The sequence below is a fragment of the Opisthocomus hoazin genome, chromosome 1 (genome assembly GCF_030867145.1).
Source record: "Opisthocomus hoazin isolate bOpiHoa1 chromosome 1, bOpiHoa1.hap1, whole genome shotgun sequence".
In the NCBI taxonomy this organism is placed as follows: Eukaryota; Metazoa; Chordata; class Aves; order Opisthocomiformes; family Opisthocomidae; genus Opisthocomus; species Opisthocomus hoazin.
In genome coordinates, this window is record NC_134414.1 from 89,739,140 (window position 1) to 89,767,127 (window position 27,988).

A 27,988-nucleotide genomic window follows, 5' to 3' on the forward strand; every position below is an offset into this window, starting at 1 on the left:
CACCAAAATCTTTCACGCGTTTTTGCAGAGGTGCTACAGTTACAGCAATTCATCATGGTCACACTGCAGTGTAGCTATCTGTCATACAAAGAATGTGAAAAGTGTGAAGGTTTAGAAATGATGGGATCTGAATTACCTCAATAAAACTCTGCCTGAGTGGAAGACCTTGGAGCAATGACTGAGGAACCAATAATAACATGGTACTCTATATCTTCCCTCCAAATGATTTTAAACACCGGTAAGCTTAGTCTTTGACATTCCTGTGAGAAACACATGTCCATGTTGTGGATAGTAATTTTGAAGCACTGAGATATTATCACTAATAACCAACTTTATTAATCCTTTTCCAGAATGGATCAGCACACCCTCTGGGACAGAGAAAAGATGCAGTCCTTGTCCCGAGGGACCCACCAGCAGAACATCAAAGACAACCACAACAGATGAGACCACATGAGGCAAACAATCAGTGGGATCCATAGTTTTATTCTGCATTCAGCCCTCCTCTCCCTGTCTCCCCTAGCCTCGGGCTTCCTGCTCAGCTTCCTTCCTTCGACCCACTGCTTCCCCTTCTTCTCCCCATTCCTCCTCTCCTGCACACCCTGTTCCCAAGAGCCTAGTAAGTAAATGGGTTTTCTAATAGAGCCTCCAAACACGACACTGGAAAGAGGACAGCTAACAGTCAAATCCTGCCTCCAGTGTTGTGGGCAGCTGCTTGGTGACTGCCGATATCGCACTTTGCTTCAACACACTTCCACTCTCTGTGCACAGTCACCCACACATACAACTCCCCTTTACGGGGGCCCAGCTCTTCTGAAATCAGTCAGAATTTTATCACTGATTTAAATGGGAATGGGATTAGGGAACAGATAGCACAGTCTCTATGTGTGGCTGACTTCAACGTAATCCAGCAACGCAGTTCGGGTTCTGGCACCATTCGATGCCCTCAACTGCTGGCTGCACAAATAGGAAACACAGGTCTGAATGGTCTCTGCCGAGTTACCACCACCTGCACGTTCTCACCTGGGTTAGGTGCACCAAGCCCAGCAGCTGGGGTTTCTACCATTGAATCTTTTCACAAGTTATCCAACTGTCACATGAAGGTTCACTTGACCCCAAGGTGGCTACGTCTTGCAAATCTACTCTAGTTTTATTATAAAAAATGTGAGGAAGGTTTTTTCAAAGAGCTGTGAAATGCCCTCATAGATTTAATCAGAGCTGGGCCACTAACCACAAACTGCACCTTTGGAAAACCTGGCATTTGTTGCAACTTCTAACTCCAACAAGTTACAAACTTTTGCAGCTTTTAATTTCCAGGACATGTAATCTGTGACTTCAAGTGAAAAACACCTTTAGTACCAGCTCTTTGCTAGCCCTAAAGCTATAGATGATCCAGCCACTTTTTAACCTGCTCTTACGGAGGATGGGAAAGCTAGCTTTTTTCCCCTCAATAAATGAAAACTTTCATGCACTGATCACTGTTCCATCCAAAGGCATACTGAATATCAGCAAACAGAAGTTATTTTACGGAGAAACTTTTGCATATGGCTTGAAAGAAAGCCCAGAAAGAACTGACAATGATAGATGATCTCCCTGGTGACATTCAGGAATAATGCAGTTTCACATTTATATCAGGGAAAAACAAGCAATGGACATATTTAAATAATCATTAAAAATTAAACGCCTGACACAGGGCAGGTTTCAACCCTGTTCTACTGCACATCTTCTGGAAATCTTTAATGGATAGCATTTGAGGTCTTCTCATTTGCTTTGCTCATGAACAAAAGCTCTGTAATGGAGGTTCGAGCGTATGCGTTATCAGCAAAAAAGGCTCTCTCAAGGGAAATCGAGTGAAAGGACATTTTTCTTGTCTTCACATTTGACATTCAGGAGTAGTGATGAGATAAGGTAGGCACAGGAGTCTTTCAAAAAGCCACCAGATAACAATGGCAGCATTTCACAAGGATGTGAACCGTTCATCATCTGCTGCAAAGACTCCATTAACGTGGCCTGCTTTTAAATCCAGCGCTTCGCAAGGAATCCCATTTTCTACTGTTACTGTCACTTCACCTTTCTCTTCTAAATTTTCTCTCTCTGTTGACTCTTTATTCTTTCTAAAAATGAGAAAGAGAACATCATCTTACTCTGTTGACTTGCAGCACTCCACCACAATTCCACAGACAGAAAACTGCACATTTAGTCAGAGGTTACTTTCTGAAAGGCATAATCTGGTACACCTCTTTGCTGTCGTAAACATACCACAGAAGGTGGGAGGCCCACAGATTGGAAACTCTAGTTTAGTGGCTTGGGTCTGGACTGGGAAACAGAAAATCCAGAGTCAACATGTTGTAAGTACGTTATAAATACTACTTCACCTCCTTACTCTGTAAAACAACTGGAGGGTGCAGAAGGAAAAGCTGGTGCAAAATAGAAATGGAAAAAAATCTCTAAATCTGTCTTTATGTCAGGAAGGACTGCACTAAACATCTTGTCTGACCCTGTTATGCATGTCATAGATTTCACCCCATGATGTGGACAAATTAAAACATACTTTTTAGAAACAGATTAGCTTTAGACTATAGCCTCCAAATGTGGAGACTTAAGTGCCCTCACACTCTTTGATGATCTTCTCCAGAAGTTCGATACTCTTAAAGCTGCAAATGTGAATTTTCAGTTCAAGCTTCATTAACAGCCACCTTCCTACCCATTTTATACTTCTGTTTTCTTGATCAAACAACTGCAGGGCTTTCACTTTTCCAGACTCCAGTTCTCACCTAAAGCATATTAAAATAGTTGCTGAATAAAATTATCTAAAAATACAACCATGAGAAGATGTAATACAGAAATATCAGTCAACATGTCACAATATTCCTTCATTCCAGATTTATTCTGACCTTGAGATCTACTAGTTCATAGTTGAAAAATCTGCTGTAGTTTACAGCCTGCAGCATCAGCGGTTTCAGAGGATAAGAAACTCAAAGGTCAGCTCCACTGCTTCTTCCTATCCTGCAACATGTACTGTAACAATCTGACTCAGGACAATCATAACAACCTGAGCCAGTGCAACTGCTAATAACAGCAATATTAACAATAATAAAATTTTATTAGTCTTTGGGAGATTCTTGGCACTACAGACTTGCTAAAAGTAAATGGGGGGGTAGTAGTGGAAACCTCTGACCTCTGGCTGCTGTATCTGCTCTTACAGTGATAAAAGGAGCGTTCTTTAATACAAAAGCCATGGGGGCAGACCATAAAAGAAGATACTAAGAAGCAGGTTCAAAAGAAATGAGAGGAGTAGGAGATGTGTGGAACTCATATCAACTACACCATATCAAGGGAAACTGCTCAAGCTTAGCTGAGCTATTTTGAAAATAGAGGGGGGGGAAATGCTATCTTTCAGCCTGATATGAAGCACAAATGATTATTTCAGCTAGGAAAATCATAGCTATTTAGCTTAATTTATTTATACTACACTTAATTTGAAATATTCAAAGTGCCCCTTTAAGTTGGGCACTACATAGACACACAGAGCTGTGATACTACACAGAGGGCAGGTACGGGCCTCAGGTAGCAGCATTATTCTCCAGATTTACAGAAGAGGTTGTCTAGGTTCAGCAGATGAAATAACTCAGGCCATAACACGTCAAAGGTTGTGGCAGGGTTTAACTATCCACAGATCCCAAGTACCTACTCAGACTCCCCAACAGCATCTCTCATCTTTTTTTTGAAAACAGAAAGGGGTTTTGCAAAGTCATGCAACTGTTCCAAACGCAAAACGTAATTGAAGGCATTCTGACTACACTACTAAGGGTTCTCTATGAGAAGCACTTTTCCTTTACAGTAAGTGTTGTTTCTCTGAGGTCTTTTAACATTGTTCTTCAAGGCAATAAGGAGGCAGAAAGGAAAAGTCTCTGCAACACATGACTTTTCATACACGAATCCCTTGTTCTGATATATTTGGGGATGCAGTGCAACATACAGTTGATAATTTTAACATTATCTAGTTGTCAGCAGAAATTTAAGCTTTTCCAGTTCTTCTGCTGTTCCTGTATGACTCAGTTGTTGAAGTCATAATTCTGTGTTAACCTAACCTCTGTGGCAGCCTAAAGCACGGCAGAAGCTGAACTTCTATGGCAGAATCTCAGCTCAGCTGAGAAATTTCTGTTCTTTGTGCCAACTCTGAGCCAACAGAGATGGGAGGACCAAACTCCACCTACTGTCTGTCTTGCTCCAACATGCTCACACTGGGGAAGCATGAATAGCCTTCTCTTTTTCACTAGTGCCACTCCAGGGCAGAAACTGAAAGGAAACGAGAGTATCTCTCTCCTACCCGACTGCCAAACAGCAAACACATAGTCTCATGGGGAGATCTGGTCATGAACCTATTAAAGGGCTGGGTAGTTTTGACTCATCAGGTCTTGAATGGTAGGTTAGACCATGCACCGTTCCATTGAGCAGGCCCTCTTCAGCCATACATTAATCATTATTGTGCCCTCTACTGAGGCTTCTCAAACTGCAGCAGCAAATGTTTTTTTAGCCTTGACAGCTTTTGACACTACTGCCCTGGAAGTGGCACAGTCACTGCCAGCCTTCTCCCTCTTGGCAGCTATTTGGGTAGTCTGTGTGAGGACGCCCACCTGTGGCACACTAAACCTTGAGAAGAATGGCAGCAAATGTCTTTGTAAAGCTATCATGTCTAGTTAGGTGGCCTCCAGGATCATATTCTTGTACACTCTATTACCTCGTTACATCCCAGCATTATGAAGGCATCTATACCTCACAGTTAAAAATTGTAACCCCTTTCCTTGGAAAAGGACACGAGGGTTTTTTTTACCTATGGAGGGAGGAGGGGCATAGCTATAATTTCTCTGAGGCTGATCTGAAAAGGAAAATCAGGCCAGCTGACTTAACTTGCCAGTATTCAGTTAGAAGAAAAGCTAAGCTGCTTACTTCTTGCGTTGCTGAATCCCTGCAACAATGAGGAAAATGATTCCAGCCACAATGAGACAAAGAACAACACCAAATACGATAAGCCAGACAGGCGTGGAGGGTTCAACAGGAGGGGATAAGGTTGAGGTTATCCTCAGGAACTGCAGTGTTTTCTCACTCAGCAGGAAGGCACTGTTGATTCTGTTCCGGTTCATCCTTCGTAAAAACACAAAGAACATGACAACACTTCATAAAGGTATTTTATAAGTTAAAAATATACAAGAAAAAAAAAAAGGAATTTTCATGTATGTGCTGCAAGTCTGTCCAGGCTGAATTTGATCCAGCATGATGTTGGTAGGATTACACAGACCTTCAATTTAACATAGACTTTGTCAGTAGTCCACAGACAACCACACATTTACAGGGTTTTGAACACCAGATTTTTGTATGTATTTATGTGAAAAACTTGGAAATACAGATGAGACCTGAAGTACAGTACCATTAGTTATTTCTAGTTTGGACCATGTGCTGAAGACATAGCAGGTTGTAATCTGTAAGGGTGGCTCTCTTGTTCTTCTCATGAAGCATTCAAGATTAGCATGGGAGTGGCAGATCTACCCTGCAGTGCTCAGAGGATTTACTTATCAGTGCCCCTTGGTTCCTCAGACTGAACCATCCTGCATGTTATGGGCCGGTACACATGCTCTTACTGTTGTAGGTTTTCTTAGGTCCATGAGGCACAAGATACAATTTCGTCCAGGAGGATCCACCCCTATTCCCAACACATCCTTCTTCCCTGCAGGATGCAACTAAAGCAGTTTGTGCTTTGCACATTTTTCCATGATGAGAAACTGTAAGTCTGAGAAACACACTTTTTCATTTGAGTAGTACAATTGCCACCCTTTAATGGATATCTTCACCCACATTCACTACTTCTAAGCATTTGCAGGTATTTTTGGATCTGAATCTAAGCAGCCTTAAGAAGCTTTAGCAGAATCTTTCATTAGCTTTTTCAAAGTGTTAAAAATATCTGAGAAAATGTATTGCACATAATGGTCTTGAGAGACTCTTTTTGACTGCAGTTCTATGATTTACAGCAGCTCTTTCTTGTATACAATTCAGTTTATTTACCATAGAGCAAGTATTTCCTAGGAACAGATATATGGGAAATACAGGTAAGATTTTTGCAAATTTCTTTTCTTAGAAATCACAGTGTTTGACTGTTCCTTAAACAGGAAGTTCTTAGCCTTAATGGAAAACTAGCATTCCTGGAGAGGACTGGAAGCCATGGCATATTATAAGACTCATTATACAGTAAGCCATCTTTGATTTAGAAAAGATTTTCATCCTTATTGATATGAAAGGAACATTGTGAACAGCTGAAATAAGCATTGTTCACTCTCATCTACTGGCTGGACTTACAAAATTATGTGCTGAAACCCATGCAGGCAACTACAGGTGCATTTCACATTTGTATATGCATAAAAGCATTTTGTGTATATTTATGCAAGATCTTGGGTCTCACACAGAGCTCTGAGAAGGTTTACCTTTCTCTTTATTCCTACTTTGTAGAGAATCTCATTCAATAAAATTCTAGTCTACGGGTAGTGTTCTTATGTGCTACTATAGCGTGAAGAACTAGAATAATGGTTTAGTATGGAAGCCTGCAATCCGAAGCAACTGAATAAAAAGTATTGTAGTTTTATAGACCGTTTAATTTCTTGTTTCTAAGTTGGGTAGGAATTGAAACTTTTCATAAATAGCATATTCTTTATCGGGTGACAGACAACAGTCGAAAAACAAACATACTGTAATAGCATCCAATTTCTGTGGCAAACAGGGCACATAAAAGACTTAAATAAATCAGCTTATGCTACTGAACATATCAAATAATAACAGAAATGCAAAAACCCTGCATTCCAGCACTCTGTAAGAGAGCTTTAGTGAATAAATAATCTGCTTCCTCCACTAATGCTATGAAGTTATTGTTTTGTGCCTCTGTAGGAAATAGTTTAATCTGCTCACAAGCTTAAAAGTTAATCTTTCCAAAAGAACGCACACTCATTCATCAGGAATTAGGCATTACACCTCACAGAGATAACATGAATTTTCAAGACAAAGTACAGAATGCCAAAAAACAAAGAGGCCTGTTTTCCACTGCGTGCTTGAGAAATGTACGTGAGCTATGCTCCTGGTGGAAGTCATCCCTATAAACCCCTTATGTAGGTTTGGTGGACCACTGAAGCCAGATTACTCATTTTTTTCTTTTTTCCCGCTTCAGCTCCACACTCTTGCTTTTATTGACTACAGAATGCGACAGTAGAAAGCAAACTGCTTTGTACCACATGGTACTTTGTACAGGCAATGCTCAGCTACAATATCAACTGGTGTTCTAGAAAGAGCTGGCATGAAAAGAATGTGAGTGCAAGATAGTTTAAGCCAAGCTGAGACACAGCCAGCTCTGCTCATGAAGAGTTCACACAAGCTCTTCTCATGTGAAAGCTGACTTCTAAAATAAGCCAGAACCGTACTTGAGAAGCACTGAAAGGGAGCCTATGGTCATTAGTCCAGGCGTAGATGTGCATACAGCATGCAAGGCAAGTTAAATGACATAAACCCCACCCAGAAAGCGTGCAATTCCGTCACCTGAGGGAGGAGGTTCTCTCGCTGGGAAATGTAGCAGCTGGATGAGAGCAGTGTATGTACCACGGACTGGGCAGTAAATTACAGGTAGGGCTCTGGAAAGGGACCTAGATTTCTTCTAAGGCTCCAGCATTAAGAGAGGCTCCTTCCAAAGTTATAATCCCAAGGCTCACATGCCTTGCATTCTGTGGGACTGTTAAAAATCCTTCTAATCTCACATGCATGAAAGACTACTGACCCCTTGGTGTTTTAACTACTTGGATTAGTTCATCCTTAAAGAGGCAGAGTTCTCATTCATACAAGACCCAGAGAGAGAAAGCATTCTCGGTCAGCAAGGAAGAAAAGGTTGCAGAAGCAGTGACTGTACCTGATGGCTGCCTCTACCTCACTTCCAGGAACAGCTGTCATATTTTTGGAAGAATCTGTGACCACAAACCAAAATGACACCCGATCTGTCACATTGCAGAGCAGCACATTGGAAATTCTGCAGACAGTTAAAACAACAATCATCATTAAAGAAGCATGGAAGGAATTATTGAAGTATTTTATATTTTCTTAAAATAGTGCTTTCATCTAAAGAGAGAAAAAGTTCTTACTTTTAAAAAAGTTAACAGTTAATGTTCAAGGAAGAAATATCACTCACAGCGTTTCTCATTTCCCAATAGGATCAAAAAAAAGGTAAGCTTATTGAGACCAAACCTGAGTCTTCAAACATATATCTGAATCTATTACAAACTTGCATGGTCTTGGATGTACATTTACTGTATTCAAATAGAAAAATACATATTTGCATCTTAATGATCAGGGCTGTGACAAAGGCCATGTAATGGGGCAGATGCTTTGGTGAACTCAGAATTTTGTTTTCGACAGCTAATACCACAGGAACCAGGCACGGGGGATTCCCCACATGATTTTCAAGTGAGCGCAGTCCTTCTACATGATTCATTTGTTGGAGGGAAGAGCAAATAAACTGATGTTATTGTTTTTGACATCTTTGTTCACAGAGTGGAGGCAACAGGCTCAATTTAGACATTCTGCTGGCACTGGCCTATGCCCTTTAGCTTATGCTATGTCAAATACTTCTCTGTTTTAAAAGAAGATTGCTCAGCTTTATGTGAAGTTAATACCGGAAGTGCACAGGCACGCAGCTTCTCATAGCACACTAAACGTGTGTGAAATGTCTTTTAAATGCCTTTTTTCAGATTGTTACAAATGTGTTTTCTACCACTAGTATTAGTAAATGGTGGAACTATCATCAGAAAAACCTCACAGAATGACACCATCATGAGTACTTAAACAAAAGAAGTGAAGGCTAATACATTAGTGTCATAACGGTGACTGAGGATAGATGGTGCCCCTGTGTTCTTTTATCTGTTCCTAGTTTATTCACACAGCTAAGAAACAAACCAACCAAACTCATGTAATACTCGGGGATTGTGTAAGGTGGCATTTATTACAGCATGGCAAGGAACACAATGTGTATCATAAAAGGACAGCCAAAGCCTTTATGAATTTAATGACAGATAGCTAGAGAGATAAAAATGAAAATAAATATTTAGTTCCATATCATCGATAAATAAGCCAAAGGATTTGGCTCAGGATTCTGATTTACTGGCCAAGCAGCAAGCAGATATTCTGAAAGTCCAGGACCAAGAATTAGGATCATTTTTATTTCCAGAAAGCAGCCTGGACTTGATTCACCTTTGCACGAGGTCTACCTGGCCACAAGCACAAGACAGCTGCCGTGTCGTGACTGATGCCACTTGGGGTGATCGGTCTACAGACGCTACCTGCTGTTCCGGAGGAGCAAACCCTGCAGGGAGCCAGCAAAGAAGAATGTAGCTCCTCTTTTAATTAACCACAGTGATGTCTATAATGCTCATTACTAACTAGTATAACTGGTTTTAAAGTCTGGCCTGCCCATCACCAAAAGGCAAGTCGTTACCACTTCCCCCCCAGCCTGTGCTGCCTCTCGGGTGACGAAGCCCCGGCCGCAGCCGCCCCCCCACGCCGCAGGGCTCTGCTCATTAGTGCCACCTGCTGGCTAATTACAAACGGAGTTCGTCACCTCCGCAGCGGCCTGGGGAGCGGGAAGGACCGTAAGAGAGCCAAAATTGCCGATGCAGGTGTAGTCCCCATCCGGAACAGAACGAGCTCGCTTTTAAGGCAGGACAGGCACTGGCTTGATCACAGTAGTTCATTATGGAACATTTTGCAGAAATATTTTACTCACTCTGAAAGCTTTTTTGGGTGGTGTTCTGGGTGCCTTGGGTAGTGCAACCTTTTGTGTTACAGAGAAGGTATGTATTACAGAGAAGGTATGTATTCCATAGAGACAGGCAATCAGATAGAAAACAATGATTTTGCAGAGCTGAAATACACGCTTTTCCCTCTCTGGAACAACATCTATTTTGCAAATACAGAGAATTTTTACGGATAAAAGAGGAAAGCCATCCTCTGGAATTTAAAAAGATGTTCACATCAGTTTGCTGGCAACAGTCAGAAGATAAAAGCAGATTTATTCCTCCCAAAACAAAAGCAAAGCACAGAATTTACAGAAGGGGGGAAAAAAAGAGTCTACTTTTGGCTGGTGGCTGACAAACTCTTGCTGACTTCACAGAATATCTAAAATTGTATCTGCAGAGGAAGTTTTCCATCAGGAGAATTTATAACAGTGGGACCTAAATCTTCATGCTACTGCCATTTTTAAAGCTGGAATTTCTGTGGTGCAATCAAAAACTGGTCCAGGTAGAAAAGCTAGGTTTGTGTTGCCCTCCAGATGTTCTCAAAATGGGATAAGTGCAGAAAGTTTGATCCCCAAAGAGAAAGATAAATTCGGTAGACAAAGACTGGCAGAACACCCTGACCTTCTCATTCTCGTTCAGATTCAGAGACTCCTCAAGCTGGGGTCTTCCCTACAGCGTCAAGGGCTTTCAGCTTGAGACAGGGCAGTCGGTCACCATTTTGGGCAGCATTTCTCTTTCTCTAGAACGAACAGTATTGAATCAGTTGGGCAGCAAGGCTCACACTAGGATATGTAAATTTTGCCTCCCTTCTGCTCCCTGTTGTGTCTAAAATCCTTGCTCAGTTGTAAGCATCCAAAACCTGGCTTCACTGCCACTTTTTCGTAAGTGGGATCTGAGTGCTGTAAATCCTTCCAGGCTCCAAAGAGAATAATACTGCTCACGAGAAGTTCAAAGGGGATGGGGTAAACACCAACACAGGCTGGTTCAATAAGCACCAATGCAATTTCTCTGCAGCAGCTACGCCTTTTTTTCCTGTACTATTTGTGTGTCAGTCTGATTGACAGCAGGAAGAAGCATCAAAAAACTCTACCTTCACACTGTTTAGATTTCAGAAACCTGACTTCTTCATGCACTATGCTAATTAAGTGTATCTGTAAACATGTAAGTAGACATCTTTTTATTTCCTTAGGAAGGCTGTTATTGTCAGAATAACAAGATCCTGGTCCTGGCCTTATGGCACCATGGCAAAAGTCCAAAATTGCATTTCCTTTAATATAGTCAAGGGAACATTACTGAGCAGAGGGCAGGAAACCCTGATGGTTCCTTGGCCTGAAACACCACTGTTGCTCCTTATGGAGATTTAAAGGATTGTTCAGGTGTAAGAGCTGCCAGAGACTCAAAGGGAGCTGGGTGCCTACGGTGGCCGTTAGCTCGTGGGAGAACCACAGCCCCAAGTCCCAAGCACCTATCTCCAGCTCTCCCAAAAGCTTCAGGCCTCTTCCAACCCAGCGCTGCACAGTTGCTCCTGTAAAGGAATGGTATTTTCTTCCTTTTTGTTAGCAGCAGCCATGGGATCACCTTGACATAACAGCTTTAACTCTGGAAGCTTATTTTGTTATTCTAAATGGTCATAAAATTTTTAGTATCAAAATAGTCAGTCTTAGGAAGAGGATAATGTTGATTAATTTTTTTCTGGTCACTTCATGAGGAAAACTGCAGCTTTTTTTGTCTACTAACGGAGGGAAGATGTATCAAAAGTAGATTCTGTTACTTGAATGACAGTAAATGTGATGACATTCTTTCTGCTCTAAAGATTAACCAGCCTCAGGCCCAAAAGAGATGCATATTATTTCAAATGAGTCACAGATTAGAGAAACCAGGGTTACTAACACGGACTACAGACAACCATTTTTAACACTGAGAGATCAAAGATTGGCTTACGTTGTTCATGAATGTATGTGGTGAGAATTAATTGAAAGGCCGTATATAGAGCAGGATAAAAAGGATTTTTCTTTCTCCACTGAAAAAGAAGTATTTATTTTATCTGTATTAATAATTACTGAGTAATTTGATGGATTGTGTTTGTCTTCTGTTTCACAGAAAATTGAAAATTTGACAAGCCTTTCAAACATTAAACACAGCTCCATGATTTATTAAATTTTAGCTTAGAAATTAACTTTAGAGAACTCTAGATGTAATGTGCAATCTTGGCCATTCTGCGTTGGGTCACTCTGGTTACACAAGTGCAGCAACAGCATCAACTGCTGTTTCCAGCAGCACAGTCAAATGCTTATCATTACAGGCTGGCTTTTTATGCAGCTTCACAAGCCTCACAAAAGGTGACTTTGAATCTCAGAAATTATGTGACAGGCTGCAACAATGGTTATGCTGATCCACCAGACAAATTATTCTGGGGTCTGATCCGGCTTGCTGAACTTAATGGCATTTGGTCTCACGTGGGAGTTACTTGTGGCTGCGAGTTACTGCAGAGCTGTGGGTACGTTAGAGATTAATGGGATGTTGAAGGGGAGGTTTGTCACATCTTGGTTATGGCCCTGTGCAGAATTTATACCCTGGCAGAACCAGTATTTGGTTACGTAAAATACTGGTGATTTTTTCTTAAGTCTTTATTTTGACAAAAATCTTTAATTAACTAGATGCAAAATTTGGGTAAATTTATATGCTACCAGAATGCAGTCACAAGCAATTTGTTTGTTCTTTTTTGACAGAACCATTGATCATTGATCGTTTACAGGTCCCGAAGAAAATCTGTTGGCCTTTATCTGTAAAAGCTCCTTCAGCGTAAGGTAATTTATTTGCCATGAGCTCTTGCTTCTGCCTCCCTCTTCACCACACTGTAAGCCCCTGCCACTACACTTACCAGCTATGTGAGAGCGCTGCTCCTGCGTGCACAGCATACTGCAGTACCCTCTGGGATGCTGAGGGCTCCCACACCTCCACAACCACTGCAGAGGGCATGGAGATGGACCACACTCCTTCCTTTACACCCTGTTCCTTCCAGCTGCCAGCCACAAGGGTGGGGAAAGGAATGCAGTATTTCCAGGACTTCTAAAAGGATGGAGACTTTCATAGCTTTCCTGCTCTCATGTAACAGGCAGGTTATTTGGGGTGTATTGGGAGGTTCAGCTAGCTCTCCATCACTGAACGAGGACTCTGAGGTCCCCTGGGATTTGGGAAACATCTATGGATAGGAAACTCCTCAGCCTGTTGCCTAGTAAGTCGTACCAGATCTCACAGCTGCACAGCTGCCCTTTGGTTGACATGCTGTCTACACATGACCTCAAAGGTATTTAAAAGCCCTAGAAAAGTTATCAGTTATACCTCCAAGGTACACCCCAACAAGTTAGACCCCACAAGGAAGTCCTATACTGTCTTAAAAAAGAGGTAAAGATGCCCACACCTAGCTGTTTCCAAATATTATACTGACTTCTCCTCTGACAAACACAGAATCATAGAATCATAAAGGTTGGAAAAGACTTCGAAGATCATCAAGTCCAACCATCAACCCATCACCACCATGCCTACTAAACCATGTCCCAGAGTGCCACATCTACACATTTTTTGAACACCTCCAGGGATGGGAACTCAACCACCTCCCTGGGCAGCCTGTTCCAATGCCTGACCACTCTCTCAGAAAATAAATTTTTCCTCATATCCAATCAGAACCTCCCCTGACACAACTTCAGGCCATTTCTTCTCATCCTATCACTTGTTACTTGGTAGAAGAGACCAACACCTGCCTCACTACAACCTCCTTTCAGGTAGTGTAGAGAGAAATAAGTCCCCCCCCTCAGCCTCCTCTTCTCCAGACTAAACATCCCCAGCTCCCTCAGCCACTCCTCATAAGACTTGTTCTCCAGGCCCTTCACCAGCTTTGTTGCTCTTCTCTGGACACACTCCAGCAACTCAATGTCTGTGTTGTGGTAAGGGGCCCAAAACTGAACACAGTACTCCAGGTGCGGCCTCACCAGTGCCGAGCACAGGGGGACTATCACCTCCCTACTCCTGCTGGCCACACTATTCCTGATACAAGCCAGGATGCTGTTGGCCTTCTTGGCCACCTGGGCACACTGCTGGCTCATGTTAAGCCGGCTGTCGACCAGCAGCCCCAGGTCCTTTTCCACCAGGCAGCTTTCCAGTCACTCTTCCCCAAGCCTGCAGCATTGCATGGGGTTGTTGTGACCCAAGTGCAGGACCCAGCACTTGGCCTTGTTGAAACTCTAACAGCTGGCCTTGGCCCATCGATCCAGCCTGTCCAGATCCCTCTGCAGAGCCTTCCTACCCTCGAGCAGATCGACAATCCCGCCTAACTTGGTGTCATCTGCAGGAAATTACCGATTTGTGCTACTCCACCTCCAAACTGGAGTATTACTGACCTTATCACATTTGCCCACAGGAAACATTGTCTTTGTAGGAAACCAAATTAAGTGAGCATAAATCCTGTCATTTCCAAGAGTAGATAGACATAAATGCTATTAAAACTTTAACTCCTTTCATACTGGCTTGATTTTTTTCCCATTACTGCACCATGCTTTCTAATATTAGTTGAGTCTGCAGAGAGCCATGGTGCTTGAAGAGGGAAAGATCACTGGCTTCTGACACATATTTTTGCTGTGTGAGAGCACCATAACTTTGAAGGAAGAGAATAATTTTTAAAAAGTATCTGGGACTAAAGTATGCAAAAGCAAATCTTTATGGATCAGATACTGGATGAAAACTCTGCTAAGTTGAAAACCTGAGAAAAAGCCCTGCGTAATCACCTTTAATTAGCTTGTATCTTAAACTCATTTTTCAAGTGTCATTTTAATTGGGTGCAGTAGCATACTTGGCTGGTTTTGTTCAGCTTGGTGTAATGGCTCTCTTGCTCAAAGGAGACAACTTCTGAGGAATAAAAATGAAACAGAAAGGAACCAAACACTCCTGTTACATGGAGGGGGAAACCACCTTCTATTTAAGAGAAAGTGTGGCAGCCACAATAATTATCATGTGACTAAAGTTAACTAATATCATTGCAAATGTGGAATATGCTTCATCTGATACAGTGGCAGCCTGAAGCAATTTTTTTTTTAAGTAAATTGAGAACCTTATCCTCATTAGCCTACCAGAACCATAAATCTTTCCTTTAAGACTGAAAAACAATGAAAAAATAATAGGCCCATGGAAATACACCTACAGGGTTTCTCATTTAAGAATGATAAGAACATACTGCAAATACAGCTTGCTAAATGGTCTGTCTAATCTGGTATCTAATTCCGTAAGTACCAAGGATCAGAAGCCTGAGAAGAATGTTCAGTACCTCAGAGTACATTTAATCCCAAAACCAATTAAAGGCTCATTTATGTCTGAACTGCAACATCTGAAACTTCTTGATGCTAGGTAACTCAACCGCTGCAATATCAGGGATAGATAACCCCAGCAGAACACAGCACTAGCATAACTATCCACCTTCCAGTTCCTTAAATCAGCTCATCTTCAGCATACTGCTGAAGCTGTGCTCTAAGAAAACGTGCACCAAAGCTGCTCATTCAAGGATCTGTACTGCATTTCTTGGCCTTGCCAATGTGTCCCTTCGCCTCCTCCCAGTACGGTCTCCAGAAGGTATCACGTCTTACTGCCAGATCCTGCTAGAGTGAACTGAGACAATCCCACTGAGATCCACAGTTGTGTCACTTCGCATCAATAGGGATACTGGTCCAAAGACTGAGCATTGCTTAAGTCAGAGAGAGTGTGACGTTTAACATATATCTGGGTGTCAAAGAAATATACTGGAACAGTCTGTTTTTAGAGGCTGTATATAATGATTTCTAGACCTCAGTATAGCAGAGAATGTGCCACAACATGCAGCATTGTTACTATGTATAAAGCAAATCAGAGTAGCTGCTTACTGAGTTGCGCTCTTGCTGGAATATCTTCTCATTGCAAAAGCCACCATTGCTTTGAAGAGGTACTCTTCATTAGCATCCCAGGCATACTGTAAAGGAAGATGGAAAATAATCAGTTTCAGCACCAGTGCTGGCAGTACAGAGAGGGAAAAGAGTCACTGAACTTGAAATGCCGTATTGATCAAGCAAATGAGTAAATTCTCTGGCTGCACTATGAAAATAAATTCCTGCCCATTATGTAGTGTGCACAAAGGACTTTTTCTAATGGCTATTATAAAGTGGAATATAAAGTGTAAATAATGTTTCCCAAAACTGAATTAATTGAACGTTCTGAAAACTGACCAAACTGGAGATGTAAAGTTTCTTGTACCAAAGACTAGGCATATTACTAGAAATCTCCCCACATAGCTGCACCCATGGCCTTGCCTCTTTTGCTGGATAAACCCTGTTCAAGTAGAAGGTTTAAATCCACTCTCAAAGACCATTTGGCTTTGCCCAAATATTTAAAAAAAAAAAAAAAAAGCTAATGTTGAAGGTAGTTTCTGGGAGTTGGATGTCAGGACACTAGGAAATAAAATGCGCTTATGGCCTTATTGCTGCACGCCATCCTTGCAACAAGAAGACAGAGTCAACTATAGTACGAATTACTACATGGCATGTGAGACAAAAGAAAGAAAACAGCATCCATACTATTTCAGTAAGAAGTAAAATACAGGCTCCAAAAACTGTTCTCTGTTGTCTTGATGAAAAATTGTGGTTCCCTAATCTCCATTTTCTGAGACAGCTTCACTAGGTTCCCCTGAGCTTTCATTCACATATGCAATTCTAATGACCTATATGAACTGCACCTATTACATTTTTATAACAAGAGCCATGACTGCGCCATACTGATTGAATTTCTCCTTTCAGCAGATTACAAAGATTTCAGCAGATTCCATTTCTTGGAATTATATTAATGGAGGTTAGAGGCAGCTTGCTTCAGTCAGTCAGAACACAAATCTAATCTTTAACTTTCAGCATTAAAAAAATCTGCACTGTAATCATCAGAAACAGAAGCCCAATGGCGTGGATGCTTAACCCTGTTGACAACTTGTACCCACTTTTTCATGGGCCCTTATATCACATTCAAAAACCACCAATGTACATCAAAAAGCAGTAAACAGCATTGAAAATGCCAAATCCTAATTCTGGTTTTTAAATTCTGATTTCGGATGCATGGAGCTGCAACCTCTCTGTGGAAAGATGCACTTCCAGGCATCAGCCCTCATTTTGCTCTGACATCCTGTGGATTGGGAACATAAGCAGGGAAGGAGGGAGTCATTTAAAAGGCAGAAAGTCATACTGATCATATTTATCATCCCTAGACAAATGATGAGTTGTGAAATGGGCTCTCTGAGATGTGGTAGAACAGGGACAACAAAGCTGAGCAACAGATAACTTGAGTAGCATTAAAATCCAGATGCAGTGGTGAGAATCTGGGTTCTGACTCACCACTCTTGCGCTGTGAATGAGAGAGGTGTAAGCATACTGTAATAATGTATGCCAGTCTGGGAACTTAAACTGAAAAAAAAAAAACCAGACTCTTTGAAAAGAAATCATAAAAGCCTGTATTTTGATCCCACTGCACTGATGAAAACATGACAGTAATGACAGCAACTAATACTAAAAGAAAAAGAGATAATGTAGTAGAGCAATTAATATAGATAAAAGCCATAAAACTATTTATCATAATTTTAAAGACATCTATATTTAAACCACAGAGCACAATCTGCAGCACTAAAAGGGAAGATCTTCCTTTTTTTTGTATGTAGTACTATTGACTGAATTCCTACATGTGCCATCTGCAGTGTTTGAGAACAGGTCCAAAAGGACAGAAAAAAATCACTTGTTATCCAGTGGATTAAACCAGCTGTACAGATAATTTAATCAGTTATCCTGAAAATGGATGATGAAGCAAACTCAATTTCATGCTTACATGGACACAAATGCAACACAGCACTACCAAGTATATGTGTTTGATGTGTCTAGGTTTAGGGCAGTACGTGTATATATGCACAATTCGTCACTATCAGGTATTCAGTTTTAATAAATAATGCAGTAGCCTAGAGCTTCTTTAAGTCAGAGTAACAAAATGGGTATCTTAAAGCAGGGAAAATAATTTGTATTGAGGAACTCCAGCCTCAGCTGAAAGAGTAAGCACTTTAAAAAAAAAGACAGAATAAACAGAAAGCTGCAAGAAATGGCAGGGGAAGACACGCAGAGAAAGCTCAGCAGAAATCAGGGGTCAGCTTGAGTGAGAAGATGCTGCAGACAGCCTTCTGGGCAGAAAGGCAAGAAGCCCCAGTAAAACAGTGATCAGACAGGAGGTAGAGAAGATGGACAGGGCTGCGGGGTCCATATGAACAAGAACCTCTGTACCTGCCTGCATGCAGGAATATGCAGAGGAGAGGCAACATAATGAGAAGGAAAACTATGGCAAGAATACCTTCAAGCTAATAAACTCTATCGGCTCAGGACAAACGGACACCAATTGCCAGAAGACAACTTCTAATCATCAGCTTCCTCCAGTCAGAGGGATGGGTGCAAAGAAACCTGAATCATTTTACTATGGGGCTTTATCAGTTTCATCTTTATCCTCCAATTGCAAAGGCCTGGACTGCAGCTGATGACTGTGGGAGGATGTTGCTTCTGTTCTTACGTTACCATGAAGTGCAGCTATCGATGCACATTTTGCTGCCATAGAGGAAATGTATTAAATATAATTTGCAACCGCACACCATAAACATCAGATAACTCTGTTATCAATGAAACCTTACATGACAGTATCAGAACTATTAACGTCTTCTTTGCTCTACAAAGGAACAAACGCAAAGACCTTGGCTCAGATGCTCTTGCCATTCTTTACATGCTAAGGAGGAGCAGACTTTGACACAGCTGTCTGTGAAAGACTCTCAAGTGCCTGTTTGTGAAAGAGGAGGTTGATGAGATAATGGGTAAAAGATGATGAGCGCAGATTGTCAGTGGGATGAAATGCTATAGCAGTGCTCTAAGGAAGACAAAATTTAACCTAGTAGAACAAGATTGTAATATTACAAGATTGCCCCAAGCAACCTGGTCTGATTCCAATGTCGACATGGCTTTGAGCAGCAGGGGACTAGGGACCTTCCAAGGTCCCTTCACTCCTAAATGGTTCTGTGTTTTAACTAGACAGCCATTCAGACGGCAGTATGGCAACATATACACAAACGCAATTCTGGGTCCCTTCTGGTGGCAAGACACCAAGTGCATGTCAGCCTTTCTCCCCTTCACCCTCTACCCTGGAAACAGCCTGAATACATGAGCCACAAGGGAAGCACACCTTCTGCTTCACCTGGCTGCAGCCCCTGAGGTGCCAGCTCTTTGACTCTTACGGTTGAACTGAGTGGTGACACAGAGTTATACAGACTTCTCCATGCACATCACTTCTGCTCACTCCCCGGTTGTCTGGGGCTCTTTTGAATTAACTCTCCACCACTCTGCTAACTCCATGAGTAGGAAGCAACTAGTGACGAGCAGCTACTCCAGAAGCCAGTCATAAAGTTAATACCATCCTCAGAGAGACTCATAAATCACCCTCCCTCTATTTAGCCTTACATTCACCACGTTTCCTCCCACTGGTTAACAATCTCTCTGTCAAATACACTCATTATTTGCAAATAAAATGATAACAGCTAAATACCAACTGTATGTTACCTTCTCTTTCCAGCTCACTGTGATAAGAACTATATAAACACACTAAATGGCACCCCTTGCCTAAAGGACAGCCTACCTTGTGAACAAATTAACATATGGTGTCCTGTCTTTATCAGCCTCACACAAAGTAGATGGCGTGCACTAAACTCTTCAGAAAACTACGCTAACCTATTTCCTATGCCCCTGAATGTCCACTGGAGTTATCTTGCCAGTCCTAGCAGAAAATGCTCACAGCATCATGGTTTTCTGTTACCATCTAGCTTGAAGTGACTTTGAAATGAATGAAACTGAATTCAACAGCAAAGCATCATACCAAGATATCCTAAGATCACTGTGTCCCACTGTGATACAATGACAGTATTACCCTTTTCTTTGCTAAAATAAATAAAATTTAAAAAGTGTTCCAAATCTTCAGTGAAACTGAATTTCAGTTTGATAGTATTCTTCAGTCGTCAATTTCAGTCATTTGCAGAGAAGATTGCAATAGCTATGAAAAGGAACTATTACCTGTGCACTTAATAAATTTTTCATTATTTGTGGGTACTCTTGTATGTCATTACACCACTTTCAGCATGCTGTTGCTGTTCTAAAATGCTGTCCTAGATTGTCTCATTCTTAGGGCTTTCACACACTTTGTTACAGGAAATAAACTACTGTCTATCTACAAAAACTAATAGACTGCTCAGTTATTGCTTTTTTCTTGTAGTATAAAGTGCCTTTAAGATTAATAATTTGTATCATACCCTTTTGGATGAAAAATAAAAAAATCACAAATGATCAAACAAAAACCCCTTTTACTGTAGTTGGAAAAGTAAAAAGCACTAAGAAACAGCATTACTGGGAACTGCAATTTTCATTTTTTGCAACTATTTTGAGCCAGGATTAAATCAAAATATTAGCAGTTATCATTAAGAGGAGTTTCAATAATGATTATGTCATATTTTCCGCCATAGGATTACACTATTTAAAATAAATTGTTAAACAAATCAGGCTCTCACTCAAGAGAATTGAGTTCAATACGAATTTCCACAGACAAATACTTTAGAACATATCTTGAATATTTCTCCACAGTTTGTCTAGTTTATGAAGTTACCAGTGGAACTAGGTCACTGCCAATGTTAGTTTAAATTACCTGATATTTCAGGGTAATTTTAGAATGGCTTCTACAATCATAGGGAGGTTCTCATATCTCCAGTCTGTTATAATACATAACCTACTGCTTCTTGTTTCCCAGGGGTCCTAACATAATCAGACACCAAGCTTCAAGTAGAGGTACCTGTCCAAGACATTTCACATCTAATTTTATGCTGAGCCCTGTAACACACTCCAGATTTGCTCTAAGCATTCAAAACTGCAAACAAAGTACTGGGCTCTGCCATATTTCATAGCACTTCAGATCAGGAAGGACCATTCAGTCATCTAACATGCCAATCTCTTATGTATCACAGACCTCTATTGCTCACACCAGTACTTCTATATTAAGCCCAAGGACTTGAATTAAGCCAAAGCATTTCAGTCCTCATGAGACTAGCCTGTGCACCACAGGCAGAGAAGAAAGGCCACTAACCGAAACCCTACATTAGCAGGGAATTGATGAGATATGCTTGAATGACCTCTACACATCATGCTTGTCTGAGAGCCTGACATAAAGTCCCATTTCATAAAGACCTAATGATCTTTTCCTGCTTCTCTTCCCAGACATGCTTGACTTCACAATTAGCACACTCAAGCAGAAGTGCTTTTCCCAAAATACAGACTTAGATTTATGCAGCACCTCTCATGCATAAAGTGTAGCATCTCTAATGTTTTTTGATGGAAAAAAAAAAATCTTTGACACAAAATTACCTTTAAGAAAAGGCAAGCTTTATACTTCTCTGTAAGGATGCCATTTTAAGGAGTGGACTAGTCAAATGGCAAGAAATGGATGCCAGGATTATGACTTAAGCAAGCTACTACAATTAACGCTTCAGAACAAATCGCGTGTGCTGCTTTCAGAAATTTTACAGTACATGTTACTTCTGTTTTGGCAGATATTCAGTTAGGAAGAATATGTGAAGAGACTTTACTTACTGCATTATCTCCCAAAGCTGTTTTGATGCTAAGTCGTACTTTGAAAGCATTCTGTGCATCTGACACAAAGAGAAAAAAGCAAACACATATTGAAGTCAGCCAAAATAGGATTTTAAATAATTTACTTCTCTATTTCACAAATCACAGCTTCTAAACATGTCCTAACAGATCACCTGGTCAGGCGAACAGAAGTTATTAGCATGAAAAAATGCCACAGCCCTACATAGTCTCAGTGAGGTTTACTATGACCTCTTTAAAATATGCGAGATCAACTTCTGTACTTAATTTGCAAACTCATAAAAGAAGCGAATGCTCAGCGTCTCACTCTTCAAAGTGCAGACTACCAGTAAAAATAAAAATCTGAGAAGCTGACAGCTTTCTAGGCATAAACTCATAGCTACATTTGCCTGGGAAAGGATGGGAATCACCTCCAGAACCTACCTGGCTTGCAGAGCTCAGCATGACCAACAGCAACTACAGAGAGAATAAGCAGCAACACTCGTAACATCCCGTCAGCGTGGAAAGGTTGAAGCAAAAAGAAGCCAGTCTCCCCTGTAAAGCACTCTTAAACTTTCTGTAACCCAGGATTAAAGCATCAGCAGCACAAGTGAGCAACCAAGTAAAAGGTTTAATAATTAACCCCATTATTTTAGCTAAAACAGGCACTAGAAACAACTGTCCTCTGTTAGTTATTTACTGCCTTTCTCTGTAGTAAAAAAAAGGCTGTAACAAGTTTTTAATTTTCCTTTTTCCTTTTCAGAATAATACAAAACTTCACACAGCGCTCCAGGCCAACATTTTTGCCCCCAGACGCGATGTCAGACAGGCACACAAGATGTCTGTGTGACATCGCACCAGAGCAGCTGCCGACGGCAGGGGTGGGACATCGTGCGGTTACCCACAGCAGGTGAATTGGAAGCTCGGCTGCCACCAGATCACAAAGGAAGCTGCCACCCGCCTTCCTTGGGAAACCGGCTGGTCCCACAGAGGGCCCCTGAGGATGAAGGAAGACTGGGCACCCTTTTCATCCCTCCAAAAGAAATGTGTGATGAACGCAGAAGCCACCTCCTCAAAACACAGGGCTCCAGATTTGCCCCTCATTTGCCTTCAAACTCACAGCACTTCTGAAAGGCAGACCTGGTGGCCCCAGTGCTGTGTCCCCCTTCCCAGTCCCACTCCCACATCCTGGCTCAGGAGTTTGCCTGAGCCCAGCAAAGCAAATGCCTGGATCCACACACACACAAAAAAAAAACACCGCTGAGGCATTGCTTTGCACAAAAACAACAGTTATAAAGGTGGAGAACTACTTTCTTGCTGTTGGAGAATTGTTACGGTAATAACCGGAGTAAGAAGAGATGCAGTAAAAGGACATCAGAGGAAGCATATTGAAGAAGGACATATTCTCCTGTTGACATGACGTGCTGTGTATACGTACATGCACACATGTATGTTAATATTTTAATGATCCACATTACACTATTAGCCAAATGTTTACCAAGACAAAGAAATAAATGCAGAGGAGAAAGAATTCAGAAACTGAAATGTATTGCAAGTAGTTGAACAGTCTTTGCAATCTGGGCAGCAAGACAGGATTATTTTATTCCACTCTGCTGCTGTACTCCCCCTGTAGCCACTCTGATTAATGGTTAGTTCCTACATTGAAGATTGCCTCAGAATTACTTTCAGTTGGTCCTTTAGCACTGAGAAGTGTGTCCTGAGACTGCAAACCCAAAGACCTTCACAAGAATGACTACCAGTGAGAAAGTTTTACTCAACTGCAGGACTGAATTTGTGGAAAACTGTCGTGGTTTAACCAGGACAAAAACAATAACCAGTATTTACTATGTAACAATACTTGGACTTTCAGGTACCAGAGAACTTACTGTTTCTCTAGTTTAATCTTATTTTTCGAAGCCACTGTCAAAGGAGTTGATAAACCATCTTTAAAAGTCATTAAATCATGCTGATTCCTGGGCATCTGTTTACTTTTGCTAGGCAGCCAGCTCTGAGCACAAAACTATTGGACACATTATCTGCCTAGATGTTCAATCTATGCCTACGAAAACAAAAAAGTGACATATTCATTTCTAATGATAGCTTAAATTAACACACTGTATGTACACGCATCAGAAGGAGACCACTAAAAGATATACTGATGTATGAAAGACTACCAATTTTCTGTAACAACTGTAATTTAAAAAAATCTCAAAAGAATGTGAATGTAATCAGTTTAATGCTAAATTCATGTGTGTTGCTTCAGTAACACGAATTTGAACTTTTTTTGTACCTTTGGAGAAAATACTGGAGAATTTAGGAAGAGAGTGGAAAAGCCAAGCATTGTTTCCTTGCTGCCAGAAGGCAAACGGAACCGAGCATCGATATGCGGCATCACCATTTCTTCCTGCTGTAAACCACTGTAAATCAGTTCTCTCCCTCAGAATCACATGGAGCCGGTGTCAAAGTACATCAGAGGCACATGACACCCAGTAGAAACAACCTCAGAGGACTTGACTGGATTCCCTGACCAGGGCTCCTGACTTCCAGCCAGGATGGCTGATTTTCCCTGACTTTTGTTGCTGGCAAGCGAGCAAGACAAAAGCTTTTTTCCAGTGGAGAGGGGAGGAGGCCAGGAGAAGCAGCAGCGTGACAAACATCCCAGCTCAGAGCTCACAGGGGAAGCACCGTGCCTTTGATATATACGTGCAGAGCAACTTGGATGCGTGCCACATCCATCCAGCTGACTGCCCATGTGCTTAGCCGGTTGCATGTGCACAGAGCACTGCACATAAGCAACCAATTGCTGCACACCTGTAAATCTTTTTCCAAAGCCAGCATGATTTCTAAAGAAGCCAGGTGGACAAGCAAGCCTAGACCAGGGGTTAGTGGAAAACTAGCTTTTCAAATCAATTACATTTTTAAATACTGTCTTAAAAAGCATTGTAACTTTTCAGGTTACAAATGGAGTGTATCAGCATAATCTAAAAAGACGGACATTTTGACACTTCATATCTTTGTAATAAATATACATGCATGGATAACTTTCTGCCCGGTCTCTTTTTTCACATTTTGGCAAGATACGCAGCACTGTTTTAAGTCTGTCTGCATTTGTTTGTCACTGATTAATCAGTCAGGCATCAGTTTGCTTGAACAAATGACTATCTGCTTGCATATATGCGAGGTATGTTTTTAATTCAGTACTTTGTGAGGTATTAGATTTTTAAATAGTTCCTCTTTTATGGTAACTTTGTTTTTCCTAACTACTGTCAAGCTACGGGTCACAGCCGTGCAGAATCTCATACATGGTCTGCATCCTAGAAGTACCATTGAACTAGTGCAAAGAACTATTGCTTTTCTTGTACTAAATGAAATTGTCTGTATGGTTGAAAATAACAGTATCTTTGCAATTTTTTTTTCAGTGGTTGTGAACTCCAGAAGTTCACGTATTATCTGTATGTATACACTTAACAGTACACTATAATTTGGACTTCCAAACAAATCAAGAGAGGACTGAAGTTTCAAGACAGCACATGACTTGGTAAAACAAACAAAACCCTTCCATCTTCTTGATGTGATTAGCAATGTACTTTTCTGCTTCTTTCAATGTCTTTGAAATGGAAAATCCCAGAAAAGTAAAAAATTGATAGCTATCATGTAAGTTAATTAACAGCTATGGCCAAACTTAACCTCAGTTTTCAAATTTGATAAATTAAGTTTTGAACTCTGAGGAAGTTAATCTTTAGTCTTAAATAGTTGTGTTCAACTCTTCTGAGGAGAGTCAATGTGCTACTGTCAGCATTAGTTGCTCATGGAAATGTACCTGGAGGACTGCAGGTCTAATTGTACACGGTGCCTTGCAGTACCCCGGGTGCAATGGGAACGACGAAGGCTGCACTCCTGCTGCAGACTTCAGAAGTCGGTGAAATTAGGATCTAAGCGAATCTCAGTATCACCCAGTAAACCAGGCTGGCCGATAGAGGTCCAGCCTAAGTCTCATTAAATCGGAGTTTTTCCAGTAACTTTGGAGGGAGCAGGGTGTTGAATGAGGCCCATAACCACTGTGATCATTGTAACGACGCAAAAGTAACTGACGTCACGGAGTGTTTTATCAGTGCTCACAGAGGCAGACAGCACGTGGGAAATCATTTACCTCTTGAGACAGCAGCGTAGCCATTAGGCAGCGGGCGGGGGCAGGATACGTTCTCTGGAGTTCACTTACATTGCCTTCAAACGTGTGCATTGCAGCGGAAAGCACTGAGCATCGCCCACAACAGGGCTGGCACTGAGAAGAAACAGCAACTTCCAGCGCAGAGGGGATGGTGCTGCTCCCGCCACCTCGCTAATACACTCACAGACAATCTGCAGCCCTGAAGCCTCAACGGAAACCGAACACTTCTCATCACAAACCAACACTTCCTGAGTGTCTCCTAATCAACACGTATCTTCTGAGTCAACCAAATCCATGCTAGTGATATATTGCAATTTCCCACGTGTTCTCCTACATCCATTTTCTGCACCCAGGAAAATAAAAGCTATACAATTCCATAAGGAAAGGCATTGCTCTTCTACTGAAGCATATGGCAAAAATTATGATGAGAACAACTGTTATGTAATCTGCATGCCTATAAAATGTATCTTTCTTTTTTCCCCATGGGGCTTGAGTGTACAACAAAGAGAGCAAACATTTCTTATCTGCTTATATGCCAGTCCACACTGGTAGCAAATACGAGAGAAATGGAAACCCGAAGAACCACGTGGAAACGAAGCGCAAGTGTGTGCTAAATGGAGCACCTGTACTCTTGCTCAGAGCTGGTCTACTGCGTATGCATAGTTCTGTGGATAGATCTTACAAGACATGCAGAGATTTACAATGGAATATGTATGGTCTGTAACTTCAAGTTGGTTGACAAGAGTTTCTCTGTTCTGTGCTATTCTGTGAAGCGTAACAGCGCACCTGCTATCTACCCCCACATGATGGGGTTCACGTAGTACAGGTATATTTTTCTTTCGGAAACATGTGAGTTCCGCAAACTTCTCAAGGATTTCCACAAAAATAAACTCTGCTTCAAAAGGCCTGTGGTCTCTACGGTGTTACCCCTCTAGGTAAGGGCTAACAACTACTGACCAGAAAGCTACATTGCTTTGGATCTGTGAATGGCTCTTGCCTGGAATGGCCATATTTGTTTCTTTCTGACACTGTATCAATTAAATTGCACGGAATTCTGCACCTATAGTTGAGTATCAAGCTTTTGTTATGTGTATAAATTAATAATAATAAAATGGTGAAAAATGCAATTATTGTATTCCTGTTTCAAAGAGGCACGATAGCTTTTTCCAGAATCATTATGAATATCTACAGTAGCTGATGTATTTTGTGTTTTCTCATGAAGAGATCCTCCTTTTCTCTACTCAAGTACATAAGCCTAAGCCAGTTCTTCCCCAAGGATATTGGAAAAATGCCATAATGAAATGTAGCACACTAATGAAAGAAATGATTGAATTTCTTAATTTTGACTTATAAATAGCTTAAAGGAAGGTTGTTGTCGCAGTACTTACTCTGTTAAAAGGAGAATGAAAAGTTATAGTTGTAATTCCCTAGTGGAATGATTTAAGAAACACATTTGGTTGTGTGTTTTCAAAACTTTCGTGGGTGTCAACAGTTCATCAGTTGTAAAATGCACAATACTGCCACCTTCTGTATCTAAGAAGCAGAAAATTACGTGTTATTTTATATGTACATTCTGCACAAGCAAACAGTAATTGTGATGTCAACTCCGTTTTGAAAGACAATCTAGAATCCAAAACACGGTTAAGTAACAGCAGAGAGGTCACGGTCTGAATATTCATTGGTCAAATAGCAAACGTAACTGCTGACTATAGCAGTCACGTGCTTGCTCTGAATAACTCCACTGAGCTTTAGAATAAGTAAGAAGATAATGATTACGCTGTCAATGGACAGTCAATCTTGTCTGATTTTGACAAAGCCTGCTCTGGTATGCTTCACTGCTAAGCAGCTCAGACTACTTACGTAACGTACTACCGCAAGGATGTACGAAGTAAGTTCCTACATTGCGGTTTATGACAACCCAGATCTTGATCAACAATGTACATTAATAATGGCTGGGCAAAACATGCCCAAATAAAACCTGCCAATCCACTGCCTCTGAAGGCTGCAATCTGTAAGGCATGCCTCCGAGGAACGGGTTACTGCCAACCTGCGCGTTTCCACCCATGGTATTCATGGCTGTCTGTGCACTGTAACTCGCTCCCTGCCATGAAATGTGTTTCCCATCGAGACAGGCTGTGCGCCTCAGAGACGATAGCGATAATAGGCCAGCGGCGGCCGTTAAATTCACCAACATACCTGCCCGGTGCGCCCCCGCCACGCTGGAGCTGGGGCTCCCCTCCGCCCTCGGGGAGGCTGCAGGCCGGGGCAGCCACCCGCTCCCCGCCCCCAGAGCAGCCGAGAGC

The 27,988-nt window shown here is 41.4% G+C and overlaps 1 protein-coding gene across 1 annotated transcript; it reads right to left on the bottom strand.

The window, feature by feature from the left end:
* Positions 1-90: 90 nt before the first annotated feature.
* On the bottom strand, positions 91-27,965 carry CLTRN (collectrin, amino acid transport regulator). Its single transcript, XM_075441964.1, has 8 exons — positions 27,882-27,965; positions 27,074-27,218; positions 21,962-22,094; positions 21,521-21,579; positions 15,722-15,807; positions 7,937-8,053; positions 4,948-5,142; positions 91-2,111 (listed from the first exon to the last, which is right to left on the bottom strand). Exons 3-8 carry the CDS (start codon positions 22,026-22,028, stop codon positions 1,955-1,957), a joined length of 681 nt encoding a protein of 226 aa, XP_075298079.1. The 5' UTR covers positions 22,029-22,094; positions 27,074-27,218; positions 27,882-27,965; the 3' UTR covers positions 91-1,954.
* Positions 27,966-27,988: the final 23 nt, after the last annotated feature.